The 26,522-nt window shown below is 46.5% G+C and overlaps 1 protein-coding gene across 1 annotated transcript in view; it reads right to left on the bottom strand.

Annotated features, from left to right (window-relative positions):
• The window catches only part of CDHR2 (cadherin related family member 2), a 314,955-nt gene that overhangs the window by 149,752 nt on the left and 138,681 nt on the right, over positions 1-26,522 (bottom strand). Inside the window, exons 12-15 of the mRNA XM_063927912.1 lie at positions 20,623-20,866; positions 20,293-20,532; positions 18,507-18,576; positions 16,183-16,794 (exon numbers count right to left, since the gene is read on the bottom strand). Of these exons, the coding sequence (XP_063783982.1) occupies positions 16,183-16,794; positions 18,507-18,576; positions 20,293-20,532; positions 20,623-20,866 (1,166 nt within the window). The remainder of the gene's footprint in view (positions 1-16,182; positions 16,795-18,506; positions 18,577-20,292; positions 20,533-20,622; positions 20,867-26,522) is intronic.

The following is a 26,522-nucleotide window of genomic DNA, read 5'->3' as shown; positions in this document are numbered from 1 at the left end:
AACTTGGACACTCTGACAAACTTGTTCAGAGATTTGAGGTTGAGTATAGGCCGGAAGGACCCATTGGGTTTCGGGACTAGAAACAGGGTCGAGTAATAACCTCTGCCTCTCTGGGACTGGCACAACCACTCCTGAACTCAGGAGGGAACTGACAACCGCTTGCAGAGCTTGCGGCTTCAACGGATCCAAAGGGATAACCATGGTGCAAAACTGGCAAGGGGGACGTCTCTTAAAAGAGACTGTGCACCCGTGAGAGACAACTTCCAGCACCCATGCATCTGAAGTGGTCTTTAACCAGACCTGGGCGAACTGTAGAAGTAGGCCTCCCACCCTGGGGTCCCCCAGGAGGAGGACCACCCCATCATGCAGCAGGCTTGTCTTGTTTAGAAGAAGGCTGACGGGCCGCCCAGGGCTTTTTGACTTGGGTTTTGTGGTTTTTGGGAGCACAAGATTGTCTTAGGTATGCCTGACCTTTTGCTTTCCCTTTGTTAGGCGCCGGGGTCCGCTCGTCGGTGCGGCCCGGCGCCTAGCAACCAGGGACGCCGTGCGCGTACAGCCGCCGGCTCCCTGGCAACGCTAGACGCCGGGCGCACGGAGCCGCTCTGACCCTAGCAACGGGGACGCCACGTTCGGGCCGCGTTCCCCGTTGCTGGGTCTGTTCTAATTATTTTATGGTGTGCTGGCCGTGCAGCTTGCAAGCTGCACGGCATTCATTGTGATTACCCAGTCTGGCTCCTGATTGGGGAGTTCTCTGTTATAAGCACCCTTTGGACTTCCCACAGACGCCGGTGATAGCTTCCTGTTTGCCTGTGTCAGTTGCAGAGAGTTCCAGTCTTGCTCAATCCGGTTGTTCCTGTCCTCAGTGGTCCTGTACTCGGAAAGTTGTCATCATTCCTGGAGTCTGACCGAGCACCTTTAACATCCTGTGGTGTTCGTGAGTCGCGGCGCAGCCGTGTGTTGCGGCTTGTCCGCTTACTGTTTATTATTTAGTATATTTGTGTTCTGGAGCTTTTGCGGAGGATTCCGCTCCCACAGATCCACTCTGGTATCCAGCGGTGCTGGATAGGAGTAACGGATCGGTGGATCCTTGGTTGTCCTTTTCCCTGGCGGCTAGTCCGCACATACCTTTGGTTTAAGTTAGTTAGCTTGTAACCCCTGGCCTGGTTGCTTAGTCAGAGGGCCCCTTGTTATCACCCTGTCTCGGATTTCCCTTTGTCTCCCATTAAGACCTGAGGGGGCATCGGGGTTGGGCAGACATAATCCGCCCTTCGAACGCGGCTGCCATGGGCTCAAGCAACCATAGTCTCGCAGGGGATTTCCAATAACACGGGCGAGACAACGGAGTTAGGGCGCCAGGGGTTACTAGGCTCTCCTGCTCCCACTACCAGCAGGTCTTCCCTGTACTCAGACCTCTGCCATAAGATCTCCTCTGGTCTGGAGTTCGGGAATCATAACATTATCACCGGCCAGACAAAAAAAGAAAAAAAGAAAATTAAAAGGAGTTAATTTTTTTCACTTATTCAGTTGGGAGATTTTGTCGGCCTCATGAATCCCACCGGTGTTGGGCCAAATCCTGGCCAACTTCTAGTTAGTCAGATTCAAGAACTTACTCAGATGGTTCAGGATCTGTCCCTCCGGGTGAGGTCACAGGATGATCTGTTACGGACTTCCCCGAGGGTCATCCCTGAACCAAAAATGCATCTGCCTGACCGTTTTTCTGGGGATAGAAAACAGTTTTTTAATTTTAAAGAGTCTTGTAAACTTTATTTTCGTTTAAGACCAGTCTCCTCAGGTACGGAGGCTCAGCGGGTTGGAATTATTATTTCTCTGCTTCAGGGGGATCCTCAGACCTGGGCTTTTGGTTTAAAGACAGACGATCCGGCCTTATTGTCTGTAGACGCCTTTTTAAAATCTTTAGGGCTATTGTATGACGACCCGGATAGAGAGGCGTCCGCTGAGAGTCAGTTGCGTGCTCTCAGACAGGGTAGGAATCCCGCAGAGATTTATTGTACGGAGTTTCGCCGTTGGTCGAACGACTGTGGATGGAATGACCCAGCCTTACGCAGTCAGTTTCGCCTCGGCTTATCTGAATCTATAAAAGACAGTCTCCTTCAGTATCCCGCTCCTGAGACTCTCGATAAACTCATGGAGCTCTCTATTAAGATAGATCGTCGGCTCAGAGAGCGGAGGGCTGAAAAAGGAGCATCTGTCGGATCTACTCCTTGTGTTTTTTCCATTCCTGTGGACATGGAGGAGCCTATGCAGATAGGTCTCTCCAAATTGTCTCCTGAAGAAAGAACCAGGAGGCAAAATTCTGGTCTTTGTTTATACTGTGGAGGTAAGGGACATTTTGCCCGTAGTTGTCCGAACAAGTCGGGAAACTACCCGACCAAGTGAGTTGTGAGGGGGTTCACTTTGGTCTGCAGCTTATCTCCTCAAATAATTCACTGTTAGTTCCTGCTAAAGTTTCCTTTGGCAGCCTCTGTTCCTCGGTCTCTGCTTTTGTGGACAGTGGAGCTGCAGGGAACTTTATGGATTTAACATGGGCCAAGGCCTTAGGTATTCCTCAGTTAACCTTGGGTAGGTGTGTCACCATGCATGGTTTAGATGGGAGTCCCTTGTCCAATGGGGTTATTTCTCTCTGTACACCTCCTGTTTTACTTTCGGTAGGAGCTCTGCATTCTGAAAAGATTGAGTTTTTCCTTACCCATTGTCCAGCAGTTCCTGTGGTTCTGGGTCACCCTTGGCTGGCCTTTCATAATCCCATCATTGATTGGCAGTCGGGGGAGATCTTACAATGGGGTACCATCTGTAATAAAGAATGTATTACGCTTCCTATCCGAGTAGCTGCCGCCGTTCCCGCACCCATTCCTGTGGAATACCAGGATTTTGTTGATGTATTTTCCAAGGGCAATGCGGATATTCTGCCTCCCCATAGGCCTTATGATTGTGCCATTGAGCTAATTCCTGGTGCCACGTTGCCTAAAGGAAGGTTATATGCATTGTCTGGTCCTGAAACTGTGGCCATGAATGAGTATGTGAAAGAAAGCCTTGGGAAAGGATTTATCAGGCCATCTAAATCCCCTTTAAGTGCAGGTTTCTTCTTCGTAGAGAAGAAGGATGGTTCACTTAGACCCTGCATTGACTTTAGAGCTTTGAATAAAATCTCAGTAAAGAATACTTACCCTCTGCCGCTGATCTCTGTCCTCTTTGATCAGCTACGTTCGGCTGTGATTTTTTTCTAAGATTGACCTGAGAGGAGCATATAACCTCATCAGAATCAAGTCAGGGGATGAGTGGAAAACGGCATTCAGTACTCAGTCAGGCCACTATGAGTATCTGGTTATGCCATTTGGCCTGTCTAACGCTCCGGCAGTTTTCCAGGATCTCATTAACGATGTGCTCCGTGAGTTTCTTGGAAGGTTCGTTGTAGTCTACTTAGACGATATTTTGATTTATTCTGACTCTGTAGAACAACATGTTACCCAGGTGCGTCAGGTTCTAAAAAAATTACGTGAAAATCACCTATATGCCAAGCTTGAGAAGTGTGAATTTCATGTCACGGAGGTATCCTTTTTAGGGTACATTATTTCCCCTCGGGGATTCTGTATGGAACCAAAGAAGCTCCAAGCCATCCTTAGTTGGGCGCAACCCACCAACTTAAAAGCAATTCAGCGCTTTTTAGGGTTTGCGAACTACTATAGAAGATTTATTCACTCCTTCTCTGACCTAGTTGCTCCCATTGTGGCACTGACTAAGAAGGGAGCAGATCCTACCAATTGGTCACGTGAAGCTGAGTTATCTTTTCAGGCCTTGAAACAAGCCTTTGTCTCAGCCCCTGTCCTCAGACATCCCAACCCAGAATTGCCTTTCATTGTTGAGGTTGATGCCTCGGAGGTTGGAGTAGGGGCTATCCTATCTCAGAAGGATCCGGATTCCCTCGAATTACATCCTTGTGCCTTTATGTCCAGGAAATTCTCATCTGCAGAATCCAACTACGATGTTGGTAACCGGGAATTGCTGGCTATTAAATGGGCTTTCGAGGAGTGGAGGCATTGGCTTGAAGGAGCGACTCATACCATTTCAGTTTTGACTGATCACAAAAATCTTCAATACATTGAATCAGCTAAACGACTGAATGCCCGACAGGCTCGTTGGGCTTTATTTTTTACTCGTTTCAAATTTATTATCACCTTCAGGCCAGGTTCCAAGAATACTAAGGCAGATGCCCTGTCACGCAGTTTTCTTCCAGTTCAAGACAACAGTCCTGTTACTCCCATACTTCCGTCTTCAGTCATTCGGGCAGGCCTCACACAGGATGTATTTACCCAGTTAAAGCTGCTTCAACATCAAGCTCCTGAAAATACTCCTGCTGGTCGTATTTTTGTCCCTGAGTTTTTGAGAGCAACTGTTTTGACGGAGTTTCATGATAGCAAAGTTGCCGGGCATCCGGGAATCGCTAAGACTTTGGAATTAGTCTCCCGCTCAGTATGGTGGCCTGGTCTTTCCAAAGATATTAAAGAGTTTGTTTTTTCGTGTCAGGTCTGTGCACAGCATAAAGTTCCTCGTTCTTTGCCTATCGGTCAACTTATGCCCTTGAATGTTCCTCTTAGGCCATGGTCGCATATCTCCATGGATTTTGTGGTGGACCTCCCTCTGTCAGCCGGATGCCGAGTCATATGGGTGGTAGTGGACCGTTTTAGCAAAATGGCCCATTTCATTGCTCTTCCCCGATTGCCATCTGCCCAGGGATTGGCAGTCTTGTTCCTCCGCCATGTTTTCAGACTCCATGGCTTACCCACTGATATTGTTTCTGATCGGGGTCCACAATTCATTGCACAATTTTGGAAGTCTTTTTGTGCTTCATTAAAGATGAAATTATCTTTAACGTCTGGCTATCATCCCCAATCCAATAGGCAGACTGAGCGAGTTAATCAATCTCTAAAACAATATTTGCGTTTGTACTCGGCCAAACTCCAAAATGACTGGTCTGAGTTTCTTCCATTGGCGGAGTTTGCTTATAATAATGCCTGTCATTCTTCCACCAATGTGTCTCCATTTTTTGCAGTTTTTGGTTTTCACCCCAGGGCTAATTCATTTTTTCAACATTCCTCTGTCTCCTCACTGGCCCTGACCTCTCATCTTAGACTCATTTGGAGAAAAGTACACCTGGCTCTCAGAAAAGCGGCATTCCGGGAAAAAAGATTTTCTGACAGGCTCCGGCGGCCGTGCACTTTTAAAGTAGGAGATAGGGTGTGGTTGTCGACTCGCAACATTAAACTTCGACAAACCTCAGCCAGATTGGGTCCTAAATTTATTGGACCATTTCACATTATCAAAAAAGTCAATCCAGTTGCTTTCCGGTTACGTTTACCAAAAACTTTACGGATCGGAAATACCTTCCATTGCTCATTGCTGAAACCATATGTTTCGTCCAGTAGATTTCCTCGTAAAATATCTCAGGGGAGATCACCAATAAATGTACAGGGTCAGCAGGAGTTCCTGGTTGAGAAGGTTCTCGATTCCAAGTTTTCCCGGGGTCGGCTTTATTTTTTGGTACATTGGAGAGGTTACGGGCCAGAGGAAAGGTCTTGGGTCCTGGATGAGGATCTTCATGCCCCGAGGCTCAAAAGGGCATTTTTTCGAGAATTTCCTCGGAAACCTGGCTTTAGGGGTTCCTTGACCCCTCCTCAAGGGGGGGGTACTGTTAGGCGCCGGGGTCCACTCGTCGGTGCGGCCCGGCGCCTAGCAACCAGGGACGCCGTGCGCGTACAGCCGCCGGCTCCCTGGCAACGCTAGACGCCGGGCGCATGGAGCCGCTCTGACCCTAGCAACGGGGACGCCACGTTCGGGCCGCGTTCCCCGTTGCTGGGTCTGTTCTAATTATTTTATGGTGTGCTGGCCGTGCAGCTTGCAAGCTGCACGGCATTCATTGTGATTACCCAGTCTGGCTCCTGATTGGGGAGTTCTCTGTTATAAGCACCCTTTGGACTTCCCACAGACGCCGGTGATAGCTTCCTGTTTGCCTGTGTCAGTTGCAGAGAGTTCCAGTCTTGCTCAATCCGGTTGTTCCTGTCCTCAGTGGTCCTGTACTCGGAAAGTTGTCATCATTCCTGGAGTCTGACCGAGCACCTTTAACATCCTGTGGTGTTCGTGAGTCGCGGCGCAGCCGTGTGTTGCGGCTTGTCCGCTTACTGTTTATTATTTAGTATATTTGTGTTCTGGAGCTTTTGCGGAGGATTCCGCTCCCACAGATCCACTCTGGTATCCAGCGGTGCTGGATAGGAGTAACGGATCGGTGGATCCTTGGTTGTCCTTTTCCCTGGCGGCTAGTCCGCACATACCTTTGGTTTAAGTTAGTTAGCTTGTAACCCCTGGCCTGGTTGCTTAGTCAGAGGGCCCCTTGTTATCACCCTGTCTCGGATTTCCCTTTGTCTCCCATTAAGACCTGAGGGGGCATCGGGGTTGGGCAGACATAATCCGCCCTTCGAACGCGGCTGCCATGGGCTCAAGCAACCATAGTCTCGCAGGGGATTTCCGATAACACGGGCGAGACAACGGAGTTAGGGCGCCAGGGGTTACTAGGCTCTCCTGCTCCCACTACCAGCAGATCTTCCCTGTACTCAGACCTCTGCCATAAGATCTCCTCTGGTCTGGAGTTCGGGAATCATAACACCCTTGAGGCTGAAAGGAACGAAAAGTGGTATCTTTTGCCTTCTGTGCAGAAGGATTAGTATTTGGAAGAAAGGCAGTCTTAGCAGCCGCTAATTCAGACAAAATTTTATTTCGATTTTCCCCAAACAAAATGTCCCCCTTAAAGGGGGAGCGCCTCCAAGGTCTTTTTGGAGTCTAGGTCCACCTTCCATGGCCTCAACCACAGAATATGGCGAGCCAGGACAGATGTAGTTGACGCCTTGGCTGCCAACACACTCGCCTCAGAGGACGACTTCTGAATGTAATAGGCGGCTGTGGTAATGTGAGACAGGTATTGTCTGGCATTGTCAGATATATCCTGGGGCAGCTCTTCCTCCAGTGCCTGAACCCACACCTCAATATCTTTTGCAGCCCAAGAGGCCACAATAGTGGGTCTATGTACAGAGTAAGAGAGTAAATATAGATTTCAGGCATCCCTCAAAACGCTTATCTGTTGGTTCTTTCAGTGAAGTGACAGTGGTGACAGGCAGAGTGGATGACACCACTAAGCGGGTGACATGAGAATCCACCGGCTGTGAATTTTTCCACTTGTTACATATAGAGATGTGCACCGGAAATTTTTCGGGTTTTGGTTTTGGGATCGGTTCCGCGGCCGTGTTTTGGATTTGGACGCGTTTTGGCAAAACCTCCCTGAAAATTTTTTGTCGGATTCGGGTGTGTTTTGGATTCGGGTGGTTTTTTTTTTTTAAAAACCCTCAAAAACAGCTTAAACCATACAATTTGGCGGTAATTTTGATCCTATAGTATTATTAACCTCAATAACCACAATTTCCACTCATTTCCAGTCTATTCTGAACAGCTCACACTTCACAATACTATTTTTAGTCCTAAAATTTGCACCGAGGTCGCTGGATGACTAAGCTAAGCGACCCAAGAGGGCGGCACAAACACCTGGCCCATCTAGTAGTGGCACTGCAGTGTCAGACAGGATGGCACTTAAAAAAATTGGCCCCAAACAGCACATGATGCAAAGAATAGAGAAAAAGAGGTGCACTGTGGTCGCTGGACGGCTAAGCTAAACGACACAAACACCTCAATATCACAGGAATTATTCGTTCTAATCAATGGTATTATTGGTTCAAATCACTGGAAGAAAATGACAAAATCACAGGAATTATTAGTTCTAATCAATGGTATTATTGGTCCAAATCACTGGAAGAAAATGACAAAATCACTGGAATTATATGGCAGTAATGTCGGGAATTATATCAAATGGCAGTGCCACTGGACATATATGGAAGTGTCAGACAGGATGGCACTTAAAAAAATAGTCCCCAAACAGCACATGATGCAAAGAAAAGAGAAAAAGAGGTGCACTGTGGTCACTGGATGGCTAAGCCAAGCGACACAAACACCTCAATATCACAGGAATTATTTGTTCTAATCAATGGTATTATTAGTCCAAATCACTGGAAGAAAATTACAAAATCACAGGAATTATTTGTTCTAATCAATGGTATTATTGGTCCAAATCACTGGAAGAAAATGACAAAATCACAGGTATTATTCGTTCTAATCAATGGTATTATTGGTCCAAATCACTGGAAGAAAATGACAAAATCACAGGAATTATTCGTTTTAATCAATGGTATTATTGGTCCAAATCACTGGAAGAAAATTACAAAATCACTGGAATTATATGGCAGTAATGTCGCGAATTATATCAAATGGCAGTACCACTGGACATATACGGAAGTGTCAGACAGGATGGCACTTAAAAAAATTGTCCCCATACAGCACATGATGCAAAGAAAAGAGAAAAAGAGGTGCACTGTGGTCGCTGGATGGCTAAGCTAAGCGACACAAACACCTCAATATCACAGGAATTATTTGTTCTAATCAATGGTATTATTGGTCCAAATCACTGGAAGAAAATGACAAAATCACAGGAATTATTTGTTCCTATCAATGGTATTATTGGTCCAAATCACTGGAAGAAAATGACAAAATCACTGGAATCATTTGGCAAGATCACTGTAATTAATAATTAATTATAAATCACTGATATTAATTGGTAAAATCTCGCTATCGCCTGCCTAGTGAAGTGGAATCTAGATGGGATTTTCTACCGGGGACACAATAACTTCATCAATTGTCTAAATCCCAATGCACTAATGGCGGAAAACGGGCGCACGTCTAACAGCGCACTGATTATACTGAGAACTGATTATACTTATCAATCACTGATTATACTGAGCACTGATTTTACTGAGCGCTGATGATACTACGGAGAACTGACACTGAGCAGCGAGAACAGCACTGGACTATTGTACTGTAGTATACTGGTCACCACAATGCTGCACTGTACTACTATATACTGCTCACAAAAATGCAGCACAGATATGGAATGGATACTTGCAGCGACACAGAGCTGCAAGATACAGCAATGGCCTACTGTACAACTATATACTGTTGGTCACCAAAATGCTGCACTGTAATACTATATATACTGCTCACAAAAATGCAGCACAGATATGGAATGGATACTTGCAGTGACACAGAGCTGCAAGATACAGCAATGGCCTAATGTACAACTATATACTGTTGGTCACCAAAATACTGCACTGTAATACTATATATACTCCTCACAAAAATGCAGCACAGATATGGAGTGGATACTTGGTGTGACACAGAGGGGTAAATTTACTAAGGTGGTAGATTTTTTAGAACTGGTGATGTTGCCCATAGCAACCAATCAGATTATATCTATTATCTGCTAGAAGCAGCTAGATAAATGGTAAGTAGAATCTGATTGGTTGCCATGGGCAACATCACCAGTTCTAAAAATCTCCCAGCTTAGTAAATTTACCCCAGAGCTGCAAGATACAGCAATGGCCTACTATACAACTATATACTGTTGGTCACCAAAATGCTGCACTGTAATACAATATATACTGCTCTCAAAAATGCAGCACAGATATGGAATGGATACTTGCAGTGACACAAAACTGCAAGATACAGCAATGGCCTACTGTACAACTATATACTGTTGGTCACCAAAATGCTGCACTGTAATACTATATATACTGCTCACAAAAATGCAGCACAGATATGGAATGGATACTTGCAGTGACACAGAGCTGCAAGATACAGCAATGGCCTACTGTACTACTATTATACTGGTGGTCCCCAGTCCCCACAATAAAGCACACTGAGCACAGCTATTTGCAGCACACTGAGCACAGATATGGAGCGTTTTCAGGCAGAGAACGTAGATATTTTCAGCACACTGAGCACAGATATTTGCAGCACACTGAGCACAGATTACGGAGCTTTTCAGGGAGAGAACGCAGCCACGTCCTCTCCGTTCAATCTCCAATGCACAAGTGAAAATGGCGGCGACGCGCGGCTCTTTATATAGAATACAAATCTTGCGAGAATCCGACAGCGGGATGATGACGTTCGGGCGCGTTCGGGTTAACCGAGCAAGGCGGGAAGATCCGAGGCTGCCTCGGAACCGTGTGAAATAGGTGAAGTTCGGGGGGGTTCGGATCTCGGAGAACCGAACCCGCTCATTTCTAGTTACATAATGCAGGGAGAGGATAGCGAGCCAAGGCCTGTTTAGACATAGGGAATGTCTTCCCTGGAGTAGACCAGGGTTCCTGCCTGATGTCCACCAAATGGTCAGAATGGGGCAACAGATTTGTAATCACCTTCTACCGTTGAAACATATCAGTTTTCTTAGCCACAGTAGTGGAATCCTCCTCATCAGTGATTTTTAGCAACCACAAGGGCAGGGACATCAATCTGGAGAATCCTCATCAGAAACACTAGATTCAGTATCTGACAGGACCGTATGCTCCCCTTCCTCTTCAGATGAAACATCAGAGAGGTTCGTGGATTGTGAGGAGGAAGCAGCCCGCTTAGATGACCCAGAGACACAGGAGTGACCTGGAGTAGACTTATGTCTAACCAATATGTGGCTGTAATGGCATAGGTGGTCCCATAGGGGGCGTAAGGTGTTCCACCAGAGTACTCAGTAGGATTGTGAATGCAGCCCAGGGTGGCTCCTGATTGGCTACAGAAGCAGTGGACTGACTAGCAGGTATATGACACATAGTACACAGACCATCATACACAGCTTCCCCCTCTGGTAAGTCCTTGGAGCATGCTCTGCATGTTGCAGGAGCGTCCACCGACTTACTGCCCTTTTTGTTAGACATTGTATATAAATACAACAGAGCGATTTAGCGCCTAATTCAGACCTGATCGGTGCTGTGCGTTTTCGTACAGTAGCCGATCAGGTCTGAATTGCACATGCGCTGGCGCTGCAGTGTGCCGGCGCATGCCAGAAAGCCAACGGCTATCTCAGCCCTGCGATTGCCTCTGCCTGATTGACAGGCAGAGGAGGTCGCTGGGTGGGAGGGGGTGGGCCGGCGGCATTTGACCGCCGTTTTAGGGGCGCAGTCTGGGCAACGCAGGCATGCCCGGACCATGCAGGGGGCGGGCCGCAGTGGCTGCGCAATGTCACACGCAGCCGCTGCAACCCTCACAGCAATGAGTAGCTCCCTGCCAGTGCACAGGAGCTGCGCTGGTAGGGAGCTACTCTTCAAGTGGAAAAGCATCGCTGCTATGCAATGCTTTTGTACTTGTGCGGCGGGGTAAGGCCTGACATGCGGGGCGGACTAGCCCTGTGCTGGGCATCCCCCAGCATGTCAGAGAAGCTGATCATAGATGTGATAAATTTAGTACATCTACGATCAGGTCTGAATTAGGCCCCTAGTACGATAAAGCCAAACAGAGTACAATACCTGCGAATAAAATCCGTTAGTATGTGACTGAATACACAGTACACAACACCTGCGAATAAATCCGGTATAATGTGACTGAGTACACAGTAGAATATCGGCATTGGATAAATACTGTGACAAACTATATTAGCGGACCCTGATGCACCTAGCCCCTTAGGGTACAGAATATAGTGACAGTTATATCTGGGAAACACTGAGAGTGAAACCACACAGCAGATACAGGCACACACATCAATGGTATTATTGGTCCAAATCACTGGAAGAAAATTACAAAATCACTGGAATTATATGGCAGTAATGTCGGGAATTAAATCAAATGGCAGTACCACTGGACATATACGGAAATGTCAGACAGGATGGCACTTAAAAAATAGTCCCCAAACAGCACATGATGCAAAGAAAAGAGAAAAAGAGGTGCACTGTGGTCGCTGGATGACTAAGCTAAGCGACACAAACACCTCAATATCACAGGAATTATTTGTTCTAATCAATGGTATTATTGGTCCAAATCACTGGAAGAAAATGACAAAATCACAGGAATTATTCGTTCTAATCAATGGTATTCTTGGTCCAAATCACTGGAAGAAAATTACAAAATCACAGGAATTATTTGTTCTAATCAATGGTATTATTGTTCCAAATCACTGGAAGAAAATGACAAAATCACTGGAATCATTTGGCAAGATCACTGTAATTAATAATTAATTATAAATCACTGATATTATTTGGTAAAATCTCATTATCGCCTGCCTAGTGAAGTGGAATCTAGATGGGATTTTGTACCGGGGACACAATAACTTCATCAATTGTCTAAATCCCAATGCACTAATGGCGGAAAACGGGCGCACGTCTAACAGGGCACTGATTATACTGAGAACTGATTATACTTATCAATCACTGATTATACTGTGCACTGATTTTACTGAGCACTGATGATACTACGGAGAAATGACACTGAGCAGCGAGAACAGCACTGGACTATTGTACTGTAGTATACTGGTCACCACAATGCTGCACTGTACTACTAGATACTGCTCACAAAAATGCAGCACAGATATGGAATGGATACTTGCAGCGACACAGAGCTGCAAGATACAGCAATGGCCTACTGTACAACTATATACTGTTGGTCACCAAAATGCTGCACTGTAATACTATATATACTGCTCACAAAAGTGCAGCACAGATATGGAATGTATACTTGCAGTGACACAGAGCTGCAAGATACAGCAATGGCCTACTGTACAACTATATACTGTTGGTCACCAAAATGCTGCACTGTAATACTATATATACTGCTCACAAAAATGCAGCACAGATATGGAATGGATACTTGCAGTGACACAAAGCTGCAAGATACAGCAATGGCCTACTGTACAACTATATACTGTTGGTCACCAAAATGCTGCACTGTAATACTATATATACTGCTCACAAAAATGCAGCACAGATATGGAATGGATACTTGCAGTGACACAGAGCTGCAAGATACAGCAATGGCCTACTGTACTGTACTACTATTATACTGGTGGTCCCCAGTCCCCACAATAAAACACACTGAGCACAGATATTTGCAGCACACTGAGCACAGATATGGAGCGTTTTCAGGCAGAGAACGTAGATATTTTCAGCACACTGAGCACAGATATTTGCAGCACACTGAGCACAGATATTTGCAGCACACTGAGCACAGATTACGGAGCTTTTCAGGGAGAGAACGCAGCCACGTCCTCTCCGTTCAATCTCCAATGCACAAGTGAAAATGGTGGCGACGCGCAGCTCTTTATATAGAATACAAATCTCGCGAGAATCAGACAGCGGAATGATGACGTTCGGGCGCGTTCGGGTTAACCGAGCAAAGCAGGAAGATCCGAGGCTGCCTCAGAACCGTGTGAAATAGGTGAAATTCGGGGGGGGTTCGGATCTCGGAGAACCGAACCCGCTCATCTCTAGTTACAGAACTGCAGGGAGAGGATAGCGAGCCAAGGCCTGTTTAGACATAGGGAATGTCTTCCCTGGAGTAGACCAGGGTTCCTGCCTGATGTCCACCAAATGGTCAGAATGGGGCAACAGATTTTTAATCACCTTCTACCGTTGAAACATATCAGTTTCCTTAGCCACAGTAGTGGAATCCTCCTCATCAGTGATTTGTAGCAACCACAAGGGCAGGGACATCAATCTGGAGAATCCTCATCAGAAACACTAGATTCAGTATCTGACAGGACCGTATGCTCCCCTTCCTCTTCAGATGAAACATCAGAGAGGTTCGTGGATTGTGAGGAGGAAGCAGCCCGCTTAGATGACCCAGAGACACAGGAGTGACCTGGAGTAGACTTATGTCTAACCAATATGTGGCTGTAATGGCATAGGTGGTCCCATAGGGGGCGTAAGGTGTTCCATCAGAGTACTCAGTAGGATTGTGAATGCAGCCCAGGGTGGCTCCTGATTGGCTACAGAAGCAGTGGACTGACTAGCAGGTATATGACACATAGTACACAGACCATCATACACAGCTTCCCCCTCTGGTAAGTCCTTGGAGCATGCTCTGCATGTTGCAGGAGCGTCCACCGACTTACTGCCCTTTTTGTTAGACATTGTATATAAATGCAACAACAGAGCGACTTAGCGCCTAATTCAGACCTGATCGGTGCTGTGCGTTTTCGTACAGTAGCCGATCAGGTCTGAATTGCACATGCGCTGGCGCTGCAGTGTGCCAGCGCATGCCAGAAAGCCAACGGCTATCTCAGCCCTGCGATTGCCTCTGCCTGATTGACAGGCAGAGGAGGTCGCTGGGTGGGAGGGGGTGGGCCGGCGGCATTTGACCGCCGTTTTAGGGGCGCAGTCTGGGCAACGCAGGCATGCCCGGACCATGCAGGGGGCGGGCCGCAGTGGCTGCGCAATGTCACACGCAGCCGCTGCAACCCCCACAGCAATGAGTAGCTCCCTGCCAGTGCACAGGGTCTGCGCTGGTAGGGGGCTACTCTTCAAGTGCAAAAGCATCGCTGTTATGCGATGCATTTGTACTTGTGCGGCGGGGTAAGGCCTGACATGCGGGGTGGACTAGCCCTGTGCTGGGCATCCCCCAGCATGTCAGAGAAGCTGATCATAGATGTGATAAATTTAGCACATCTACGATCAGGTCTGAATTAGGCCCCTAGTACGATAAAGCCAAACAGAGTACAATACCTGCGAATAAAATCCGTTAGTATGTGACTGAATACACAGTACACAACACCTGCGAATAAATCCGGTATAATGTGACTGAGTACACAGTAGAATATCGGCATTGGATAAATACTGTGACAAACTATATTAGCGGACCCTGATGCACCTAGCCCCTTATGGTACAGAATATAGTGACAGTTATATCTGGGAAACACTGAGAGTGAAACCACACAGCAGATACAGGCACACACAGTCACAGGCAATGCAGAAATTATTACAACAATAAGGCTGCACTGGACTAGTATAAATATTATATATATATATATATATATATATATACATACACAAACACAACGCGGTCCTAGACCGGTGGTATATATCAGAATCCTCGTACAATATATTCTGCCATAGGTACACTCTTTCTTAACTAACGCTGTCTGTATAAAAACATATAGAATACTCAAGTGTTTGTAAAGGCACAGTGATATATACAGGTGGCTTTACAAGGGAGACCTTGCCCTGCAGTCCCGGAGACCAGCCGCAGCTATGCTCATAAGATGGCGCCCAGCGTCTCAGTCAGGGAGTGAGGGAGAGTGTGAGGCAGTTCCAGGATGAGAAATCTGCAGTAGATGGTGCCCTTGGCCAGGGGAGGGGCTACAGGTCAAGCCCTAGCTCTCCTATGCTGGACTTCCACCCCGGGTACTGTTAGCCTTATTAAATGGGGTGTTAGTACACCCGACCTGTACTTAATATGCCCCGGTGGTCTAGTGGGGTCCATGCTCGGTGACAGTGTTCACGCCAGCACCGCAACTTGTCTCACTAGGTTGTAGACGGAACGCGATTTAATGGCGGGTCCTGTCTGGGGGACCCTCTTACAGCCTCCCCGTAGAAGCCACGCGAACCAGGAGAGCTTCTGTGACTGTGTGCCTAAGCCGGAGCGCCTCCGCTGCAAGTACCCGGGAACTGAGCCAGCGGGAGTATGCAATGCCACTTGGGAGGTGATGGAGCTGCAGCGCTGAATTTCACACAGACATACAGCGCTGACAGCCCAGTTTTTAAGAAATTTTCTGTCAGAAAAAGCTTTTTCAGGGCTGCCCAGTGCAGCCCACCATTTAAGTGACCTGCTGCTGCAGACACCAACTGAAACTGAGCTCTCAGTGCCTGGAGGCGGGGTTATAGAGGAGGCCCCTATGCATCCTGGGACAGCCTAAAGCTTTAGTCTGTTGGTGCCTCTGGATCAAGATCCACTCTACACCCCCGATGTTTCCCAGTGGAAACCAATGTAACCTGCTGTAGAAACAAAATTTTAAGTAATTTGCTTTGGTTATGTTGACATGGAATGATCTGTATATGTGTGTGAATATTTTACTATGAGTGTAGCAAATTCAAGTTATTCTATGACCTGGGGGTAAATGTAATAGGGTCCGGGTTGCCTGAGCCCGCACTTCCGGTAACTCAGACACTATTACATTCACCCCTTGGTCTAATATTAACATTGTAAATTTGAGAATAATTTCATGAATGAAGTCTAGAAGAGAATATCTAGCGATACCATTCTTGCTGTATCTGTCCCCAAGAACTGTCAGCTTGTCCTCTACACGTAGTAACATCACCATCAGATCGCAAATCTCATAATCCACTTCTTCAGTTTGATTCACAAATAACTGTCCATCAGGTGCCAGCCACAGCCACTCATAGCAAATGCTGCCCGCATCCTCCCTATTCTTGAAGCACTGCATGGACAGTTGTTGGAATTCCAGCAAATGAATGGTATCAGGGTCAGTTGCTATTAGTGTTGCAATCTTTTGTGGTCCACTTGTGGTATTCTCAAAGACATGGAGGTCTGCCAGAGACGAAGGCAGTATAGATGGTGGCTCATCATTAATATCTAGCACTTGTACAAAGGCAGTTGCATATGCAGTGTTACTAACTCCCAGGATCCCATTGTCTTGAGCTTCTACGATCAGAGTATAACTTGTCAGAAGTTCATAATCCAGCTCTACTTCAGGATCTAAAGACAGTTCACCAAGGTATTGGCCTAAGGCCTCTTTCCTTCCACGTATGATAAAATTCCCAGATCCACCTTGTGAAATACGGAAGCTAACACGATTGTTTATTTCAGTCTGGTCATGATCACTGACATTAAGACTCCCAACATAGGCCCCTGGAAGACAGAATAATAAAGAGACTTTAATTAATGCTTTCATCTCTGACACGTCACTGTTAAATATCTTGTTATATCACAAGATTAGATATAAGTATTAGGAAGCAACTGTGGAGGTGAAAACTACACAGACCCACAAAAAATATTTATTTTTTAACATTAACACTCAAAACCCAGAACCTACTTTTACCATCCTTTTTTTTTTTTTTTTACTTGAAGCCTGAGGTGCATGGCTTCATCACCCAGTGGTCTGTGCAAAAAAAAAAAACGTGCTGGGGGCGTAGGTACTTGGACCCTCTCCAAAAGGAGAAGGGCACCGTTACTCCCCAGACCCTCAGAGCCAAAAGGCCGACTGAGGGAAAAAGGGTCTGTGGGTCCCTCTTTGCCGAAGTGCAGAGGGACCCTCGAGTATGCTCAGGGTTGGCCGAAGCTCCCCCTGGGGAATGAAACAGTCTCCAGCCCTCCCCAAAAGGAGAGGGCCTCAACAACTAGGGGAGAGGGTGGCCCATAAGGGTCTCACATAAACCCCAACAAAACTGTGACAAACACACACAAAAAAACACAAAAAAGTGCAGTGTAGTGCAAAAAAGTGCAACACACGTGAATTAATAAATAAATAAATAAATAAGCCCCAGCCCGAAGGCCGGGGGAAAAGTAAAAATTATCCTTGCCCTAGCCAAAAGGAAGGATAAGGTGCTCAGTGCAAAAGGGCCATACTAGTGCGTGGTGTGGCAGATCACCAATGCATTTTCAGGCACCCCTGGCTCTTCCAGCACCAGGGGCACATAACACCTCGGGCTTCAGGCTGCTCCCGGCCTCCAGCCAGACCAAGCCTCATACCCACTCCATGCCAGGGTAAAGGACCAACCCTCAGTACGAGAGTAGATACTAGACCAGACTTTTACCAACCCCTTTATTCACCTAAATCTATAGTGGGGGTCCACTTCTGTAAAAACACATAGATGACACATTCTGCTCCTGTGGTATCTCCTGGGTTTCTGAAAGGTTTTATTTTAATAAAATATTTTTCCACAGTGTGTGTGGGTTTTGTATGGGTGTGGGTTTTTTAACAGCGTTTTTCGAGGCACTACAGGTACAAGTGCCACTGCCAACATACCCAAACAGTTCATGACTGGGACCAGTACTGTCAAATTAAATATGCTGATCTATTCCATGCAGCCTCCTATGACTTTCCCTGCTCCCACCCCACCCCCTATGATGCATCACACACACACACACACACACACACACACACACACACACACACACACACACACACACACACACACACACACACACACACACCTTCCACCTGTGATGACCTAGCTTTTCTCTCCCAGAGGGGCAACCAGAAAGTCGGTAACCATGCAATGTAAGACAAGAAAACCTCACGCTGCCTGGTTAATGTTGTGACTTTTACTGTTTATTCTCCCATAATTACCACAACCAGTCCAGGCAATCATGGGTTCATGATGATGGAGCAGTGCCAAAATTAGGTGATTCTCATAGAATCATGTCATATTGACCCACAATTCCCATCCATATGCTCCCCATCTGGACCACTTCCCTAGGAAGTGGGTGGGTGCGAGAGGACCACCCACTCTTCTGGGAGCCCGGGGACTCCCCAGTAATTTTTGAGTCTCCAGGTGGTTACAGAAAAGCAGGAATGATTTTACTTCGGAATTTCAGTTGTGTTTTAGTAAAAGCCTTACCTTTTTCACTTTCATTAACAAAAAATTTGTACTCGATTTCAGTAAAAATTGGTTCATTATCATTTAAATCCTGAAAGGTAAGAAAATAAATACAACATATTACTTGTACGTTATTCCACTGTATGTCACACCTGTGACTGTCATACACACATACTGTAAATTATCTGGTACCTGGTGGAATGGGCAGAGCCGGCCCTAGGCATAGGCAAACTAGGCAATTGCCTAGGGCATCTGGTATGCCTAGGGGCACAAGCAGCTTCTGCTGATTAAAATGATATGCGGCATGCCAATATTCTGTGTGTAGCATTTCGTATGCAGATACAGCCACAGTCGCTGCTTGTGCATCCTAGCCACATAGCAGTGCAAATAAGATGCATTTTTCATCAAAATAGGCACCCGATGTTAGCAGAGCTGCCAGTTGATTCACGCCAGGCATCTCCTGCTGCATGGCGCATGGAGGCAAGATTTATGAGGATACATCTGTATCCAAGCAGAGGCAGAGGTCACAAGTGTTAGCGGCCATGTGAGTGCTGTGTGTGTGTGTCTTGGTTGTGCAATAGTGTTCGGCATATGTGTAAGGAGCATTATGTGAGTACACACGCCCGCCCAGTTCAACTGTCAATCACCGTCGGCTGCCACAGCATGTGTATGGACAGTCGGCTGATCGCCCGTACACACACAGCGATGCGCCAATATATTGGTAGATATATTGGCCGTCGGCTGTGCTGCAGGGCTGACGTGATATGTCTGTGAATGACAGAGTTCACAGACATATCGCCCATACACACTGGCCGACGGACCCGCGATATATATCGGCTGTTTAATAGAACGGCTGATATATCGGCCGATATATCGGTCAGTGTGTATGGGAGATTGCCTATTCTCTGTAGTCTCATGCCAAGTAGCCCTGCCCCCCACAGCCCATATATATTATAGGGAAGTGGATAGCAGATGTTAGAGGCTCCGCACTAGGGTGACGGTCTGGGCTAAGACTACTCCATCGTATACTCTTATCCGATCTGATCATGAAAAGTCTGCATCCACAGAATTCCAACAATTTCTATTCTGTTTGTATTGAGTTACTGGCATTACACACATGAAGCTTCACCACCCAGCACCTCACACCCACTTTCCACGTATTAGCTTGCAGTGCAGTGACACTGCCCTAGCCAAGGTGGTCCCCTTATTGCTGTGCTTATAAATGTACTTCAGCCACCAAATCATCTTACTGTCTTCCTTACCTAGGTTGGGCCATTGACCATTGACGGTTTAGCAACCATTGATGATCTGAGGCTGATGGTGAGTGTATTCACTATCGATGGCTAACCATATCGATGTCTGAGCCTGATGGTAAATCACAAATGTGTTTTGCACATGCATGGGCGCTGACTGAGCATATGCAAAACACAAACCATCAATGGTTCACCATAGCATCTATACTATGGTTTCCAACTATCGGCTATCAAAGGAGGAGCCACTGACGCTCAATACTATCCCCACCCCTCAGTACCTGTGCTCATGGCTTGCTGACTCTTCCACTCCGAGTGCCAGGATAAATCCAAGGGAGCAAAGCAGGGGTGTAGGGGATGAGAGCACAACAATGTGGAACGGTTCCACACAGAGTATTGGAGTCACAGTGGTGGTCTGCTCTGTGTACGTTAGGTCCAAGATGTACTGTATGTGACAGATTTGCTATCCAGAAGAGCCATAGAAACTGATGCCCAGAACTTATTCAATAATGAGATAAGTGCAAAGAAAGGATATCCAGATCCAGGCCTAACATTACCTCAACATTGATGGTCACAGGAACTGTAGACGATAGAGAAGGGACTCCCAAGTCATATAACTTCACAGTCAACTCAATGCGCCCATTCAGTTCTATATCAATAGCTTCTCGATCCAAGGTGCCCGGGCTTGTGATAACTCCTGTACTGACATCAATACTGAAATTCCCATTGAAAGCACTTGGTAGAAAAACAAACTCAATCTTACTGTTATTAGTGCCTGGTTCATCATTGTCAATAGCCTGTGAAGTAGAAACGTAAGTTATTCATGTCAGCAGATATATAAGGAAGTAAAGATGACCTGCAACCAGACAATCACACCGATTTCTCACCTGAATTGGAATGTAGACAAGATCAATGTTCTCACTGACAAGTATATTATATGTCCCTATTGCCTCTGGAGGCCAATCATTGATGTCCAATAAAATGATCTCAAGAAGAGTGGTCCCAGTGGCATTCATTCCATCCTGTGCTCGCAGAGTTGCATAATACAAAGATCGGCGTTCTCGATCAAGTATCTCCCCATTGACCACTGTGATTTCTCCACTAGAAGCATTCACTTGAAAAGAGTCTAGTCTGGAAACATAAAAACCCAAGTTGCATTATATTTTACAGTTTTACCTAATTAGCGAACTTCATTGTTTTATTTTTTATTTGACCAGGTTTGGTAAATGCAGGGAAGAATAACAGTATCATGAATGACTTTATGATAACATAAATACATGAAATGAATTAACTTTTTTATTTCTTGTTTCCGAATTTGTAATTCTCACGTATGATTCGAGTTTTCCTACACAGCAAAGGTAAACATTTATTATATGCAAAGCTAGCCACAGAAATTGCATTGTTTCTGTAGTCGCCTCCAATATTGACCAAACAAAGTCTAATTGTGATAAACCAGGTTTTGATTCTTGATTCAAAATCTGGTCAGTTGATAACTGCATTGTTGTATTTGATTTTTCAACCCTAACGCATGGGCAATTTGTGATCTGCATTTTCAGCCATGCAGTCAATATATCCTGACCCTTACTAATTCAGTTCTTGTATAAAGGTTCCCTAAAGCCATTACCAGTTGTCTTTTATGCCATCAAGGCCACTTTCTACGTACACAGAGGTTGTAGATTGAAGTCCAAATTTCTGCAGCGGGGTACACTGGTATTCCACAGGGAATAACATCGGGGTGTAGAGTTGGATCTTGATCCGAGGCACCAACAGGCTAAAGCTTTGACTGTTCCCAGGATGCACTGCACCGACTCCTCTATAGCCCCGCCTCCAGGCACTGGAGCTCAGTTTGTAAGCTGGTGCCTGCAGTGCAGGTCACTAACAGCGGGGACTGTGCTAGGCAGCCCTAATAAGCTTTTTAAGAAGAAAGAAGACTTCAAAGGCCGCAGCACAGGCACTAGATGCTGTGTATGTCATGCTGACATTCTGTGCTGCGGCTCCATCACCTCCCCCAGCGGCGCTGCATACTCCCGCGCCCTGGTTGCCGGGTACTTGCAGCGGAGGCACACATCACCACTGCTGCTCTCTTGGATCGCATGGCCGCACTTCAGGGAGGAGGCAAGAGGGTCCCCCAGGTGGATGGACCGCACCGCTGGCGTTGACACTGGCCGTGCAGGGAACCCACTATATCCACCGGGACAGGAAGCACAGGTCGGAATTACTAAAATCCGTTTATTATAGGCTTAATAATACCCGATGGTGAAGTTCAGCAGAGGGGAAAAGGCGCTGACCTGTAGCCCCTCCCCCAGCTCCAGGCGCCATCTACAGCAGGTGTTCCCACCCTGGTGCTGCATCTCTCTCTCCCCCTCACTCCCTGTCAGCTTTTGGGCGTCATTTCACAGAGCTGCGCTGATCCTGGGACTTCTGGGCACTGTCTCCTCTGTAAAGCCGCCTGTATCATCAGCGCTGTGCATTTACAGGACACTTAAGTATTCTACATGTCGTTTAGACAGCGTTAGTTAAGAACAACTGCACTTCTATATGAATATTTAGTACAAGTATTCTGTGATATACATCCAGTGGTTACTGTGCATTGTTATATCTGTATTAGAGATGTTCAGCGGGCACTTTTCGTGTTTTGGTTTTGGATCTGGATACTCACTCGTGTTTTGGATCTGGATTGGTTTTGCCAAAACCACCCTTTTGGGTTTTGGCTTTGGTTTTGGATCTGGAGGATTTAAAAAAAACAAAACAAAAACAGCTACAATCACAGAATTTGGGGGTAATTTTGATCCTACGGTATTATTAACCTCAAAAATATTAATTTCCACTCATTTTCAGTCTATTCTGAACACTGAACACCTCACAATATTGTTTTCAGGCCAAAAGGTTGCACCGAGGTCGCTGGATGTCTAAGCTAAGTGACCCAAATGGGCGGCACAAACACCCGGCCCATCTAGGAGCGGCACTGCAGTGGCAAACAGGATGGCAGTTTTAAAAACTAGGCCCCAAAGAGCACATAATGCAAAGAAGAAAAAGAGGTGCAATGAGGTCGCTGGATGGCTAAGCTAAGCGACACAAGTGGGCGGCACAAACACCTGGCCCATCTAGGAGTGGCACTGCAGTGGCAGACAGGATGGCACTTTTAAAAACTAGGCCCCAAAGAGCACATCATGCAAAGAAAAAAATAAGAGGTGCAAAATGGAATTGTCCTTGGGCCCTCCCACCCATCTGTATGTTGTATAAACAGGCCATGCACAGTTTAACAAACCAATCATTTCAGTAACATGGTCTGCCACACGACTGTGGCTGAAATTATTGGTTTGTTTGGGCCTCCACAAAAAAAGAAGCAATTAATCCCCCCACCTAAAAAAGAAGCAATTAATCTCTACTGGCACAAACTGGCTCTACAGAGTCAAGATGTCGTCCTCATCCTCCGATTCCTCACCCCTTTTAGTGTGTACATCCTCCTCCTCACAAAGTATTAATTCGTCCCCACTGGAATCCACCACCACAGGTCCCCATGTACTTTCTGGAGGCAATTGCTGGTAAATGTCTTCCTGGAAGAATTTATAATTCATTTTGATGAACATCATCTTCTCCACATATTGTGGAAGTAACCTCCTATGCCGATCGTTGACAAGGTTGCCAGCTGCACTAAATACTCTTTCAGAATACACACTGGAGGGGGGGGGGGGGGGGCAACTTAGGTAAAATAAAGCCAGTTTGTGCAAGGGCCTCCAAATTGCCTCTTTTTCCTGCCAGTATACATACAGACTGTCTGACATGCCTATTTGGATGCTGTCACCGATATAATCCTTCACCATTCTGTCAATGGTGACAGCATCATATGCAGTGACAATAGACATGTCAGTAATCATTGGCAGGTCCTTCAGTCCAGACCAGATGTCAGCACTTGCTCCTGACTGCCCTGCATCACCACCAGTGGTGGGCTAGGAAATTTTATCCTTTTCCTCACAGCCCCAGTTGTGGGAGAAAATGAAGGAAGAGCTGTTGACGGGTCATGTTCCGCTTGAGTTGACAATTTTCTCACCAGCAGGTCTTTGCACCTCTCTTGTGTCTGCCGGAAAGAGATATACAACATAGGCTTTAAACCTAGGATCGAGCATGGTGGCCAAAATGTAGTGCTCTGATTTCAACAGATTGACCACCCTTGAAAGCAAATGAAGGGCTCCATCCACAATTCCCACATACTTAGCAAAATCGCTCCATATTAGCTCCTCCTTCAATTTCTCCAGCTGCTTCTGCAAAAGCCTGATGAGGGGAATGGCCTGACGCAAGCTGGCAGTGTCTGACAAGTTCGAAGGGTTGGAGAACCTTGCACAAGATGGATATCATTCTCCACTGTGCTTGAGTCAGGTGCATTCCACCTCCTTTGCCTATATCTTAGGTGGATGTATAGGCTTGAATGGCCTTTTGCTGCTCCTCCATCCTCTGAAGCATATAGAGTGTTGAATTCCACTTTGTTACCACCTCTTGCTTCAGGGGATGGCAGGGCAGGTACAGGAGTGTTTTCTGGTGCTCCAGTCTTCGGCACGCAGTGGCTGAAAGTTGAAAATGGGCAGCAATTTTTTCGGGCCACCGACAGCATCTCCTGCACACCCCTGTCATTTTAAAAAAAATTCTGCACCACCAAATAAATTGTATGTGCAAAACATGGGACGTGCTGGAATTTGCTCAGATGTAATGCATGCACAAAAATAAGAATTTACTTACCGATAATTCTATTTCTCATAGTCCGTAGTGGATGCTGGGAACTCCGTAAGGACCATGGGGAATAGCGGCTCCGCAGGAGACTGGGCACAAAAGTAAAAGCTTTATGACTAGCTGGTGTGCACTGGCTCCTCCCCCTATGACCCTCCTCCAAGCCTCAGTTAGGATACTGTGCCCGGACGAGCGTACATAATAAGGAAGGATCTTGAATCCCGGGTAAGACTCATACCAGCAACACCAATCACACCGTACAACTTGTGATCTGAACCCAGTTAACAGTATGATAAACGTAGGAGCCTCTGAAAAGATGGCTCACAACAATAAACAACCCGATTTTTGTAACAATAACTATATACAAGTATTGCAGACAATCCGCACTTGGGATGGGCGCCCAGCATCCACTACGGACTATGAGAAATAGAATTATCGGTAAGTAAATTCTTATTTTCTCTGACGTCCTAGTGGATGCTGGGAACTCCGTAAGGACCATAAGGATTATACCAAAGCTCCCAAACGGGCGGGAGAGTGCGGATGACTCTGCAGCACCGAATGAGAGAACTCCAGGTCCTCCTCAGCCAGGGTATCGAATTTGTAAAATTTAGCAAACGTGTTTGCCCCTGACCAAGTAGCTGCTCGGCAAAGTTGTAAAGCCGAGACCCCTCGGGCAGCCGCCCAAGATGAGCCCACCTTCCTTGTGGAATGGGCTTTTACAGATTTTGGCTGTGGCAGGCCTGCCACAGAATGTGCAAGCTGAATCGTACTACAAATCCAACGAGCAATCGTCTGCTTAGAAGCAGGAGCACCCAGCTTGTTGGGTGCATACAGGATAAACAGCGAGTCAGATTTTCTGACTCCAGCCATCCTGGAAACATATATTTTCAGGGCCCTGACTACGTCTAGCAACTTGGAGTCCTCCAAGTCCCTAGTAGCCGCAGGCACCACAATAGGCTGGTTCATGTGAAACACTGAAACCACCTTAGGGAGAAATTGAGGGCGAGTCCTCAGTTCTGCCCTGTCTGAATGAAAAATTAGGTAAGGGCTTTTATATGATAAAGCCGCCAATTCTGAGACACGCCTGGCTGAAGCCAGGGCTAACAGCATGACCACTTTCCATGTGAGATATTTTAATTCCACAGTGGTGAGTGGTTCAAACCAATGTGACTTTAGGAGACTCAACACTACATTGAGATCCCAAGGTGCCACTGGAGGCACAAAAGGAGGCTGTATATGCAGTACCCCTTTGACAAACGTCTGAACTTCAGGCACTGAAGCCAGTTCTTTTTGGTAGAATATTGACAGGGCCGAAATTTGAACCTTAATGGACCCTAATTTTAGGCCCATAGATAGTCCTGTTTGCAGGAAATGCAGGAAACGACCCAGTTGAAATTCCTCTGTAGGGGCCTTCTTGGCCTCACACCACGCAACATATTTTCGCCAAATGCGGTGATAATGTTTCGCGGTTACATCCTTCCTGGCCTTGATCAGGGTAGGGATGACTTCATCTGGAATGCCTTTTTCCTTCAGGATCCGGCGTTCAACCTCCATGCCGTCAAACGCAGCCGCGGTAAGTCTTGGAACAGACAAGGTCCCTGCTGGAGCAGGTCCTTTCTTAGAGGTAGAGGCCACGGGTCCTCCTTGAGCATCTCTTAAAGTTCCGGGTACCAAGTCCTCCTTGGCCAATCCGGAGCCACGAGTATAGTTCTTACTCCTCTCCTTCTTATGATTCTCAATACTTTGGGTATGAGAGGCAGAACGGTTTACAATCACGTGGAAGACTTCTTGTTGAAGTCCCCACTCCCCCGGTTGGAGGTCGTGTCTGCTGAGGAAGTCTGCTTCCCAGTTGTCCACTCCCGGAATGAACACCGCTGACAGTGCTGTCACATAATTTTCCGCCCAGCGAAGAATTCTTGCAGCCTCTGCCATTGCCCTCCTGCTTCTTGTGCCGCCCTGTCTGTTTACGTGGGCGACTGCCGTGATGTTGTCCGATTGGATCAATACCGACTGACCCTGAAGCAGAGGCCTTGCTTGACTTAGGGCATTGTAAATTGCCCTTAGT

This window comes from Pseudophryne corroboree, chromosome 6 (genome assembly GCF_028390025.1).
Source record: "Pseudophryne corroboree isolate aPseCor3 chromosome 6, aPseCor3.hap2, whole genome shotgun sequence".
Classification (NCBI taxonomy): domain Eukaryota; kingdom Metazoa; phylum Chordata; class Amphibia; order Anura; family Myobatrachidae; genus Pseudophryne; species Pseudophryne corroboree.
The sequence above is the reverse complement of the archived record's forward strand: the minus strand, read 5'-3'. Positions and strand labels throughout refer to the sequence as shown.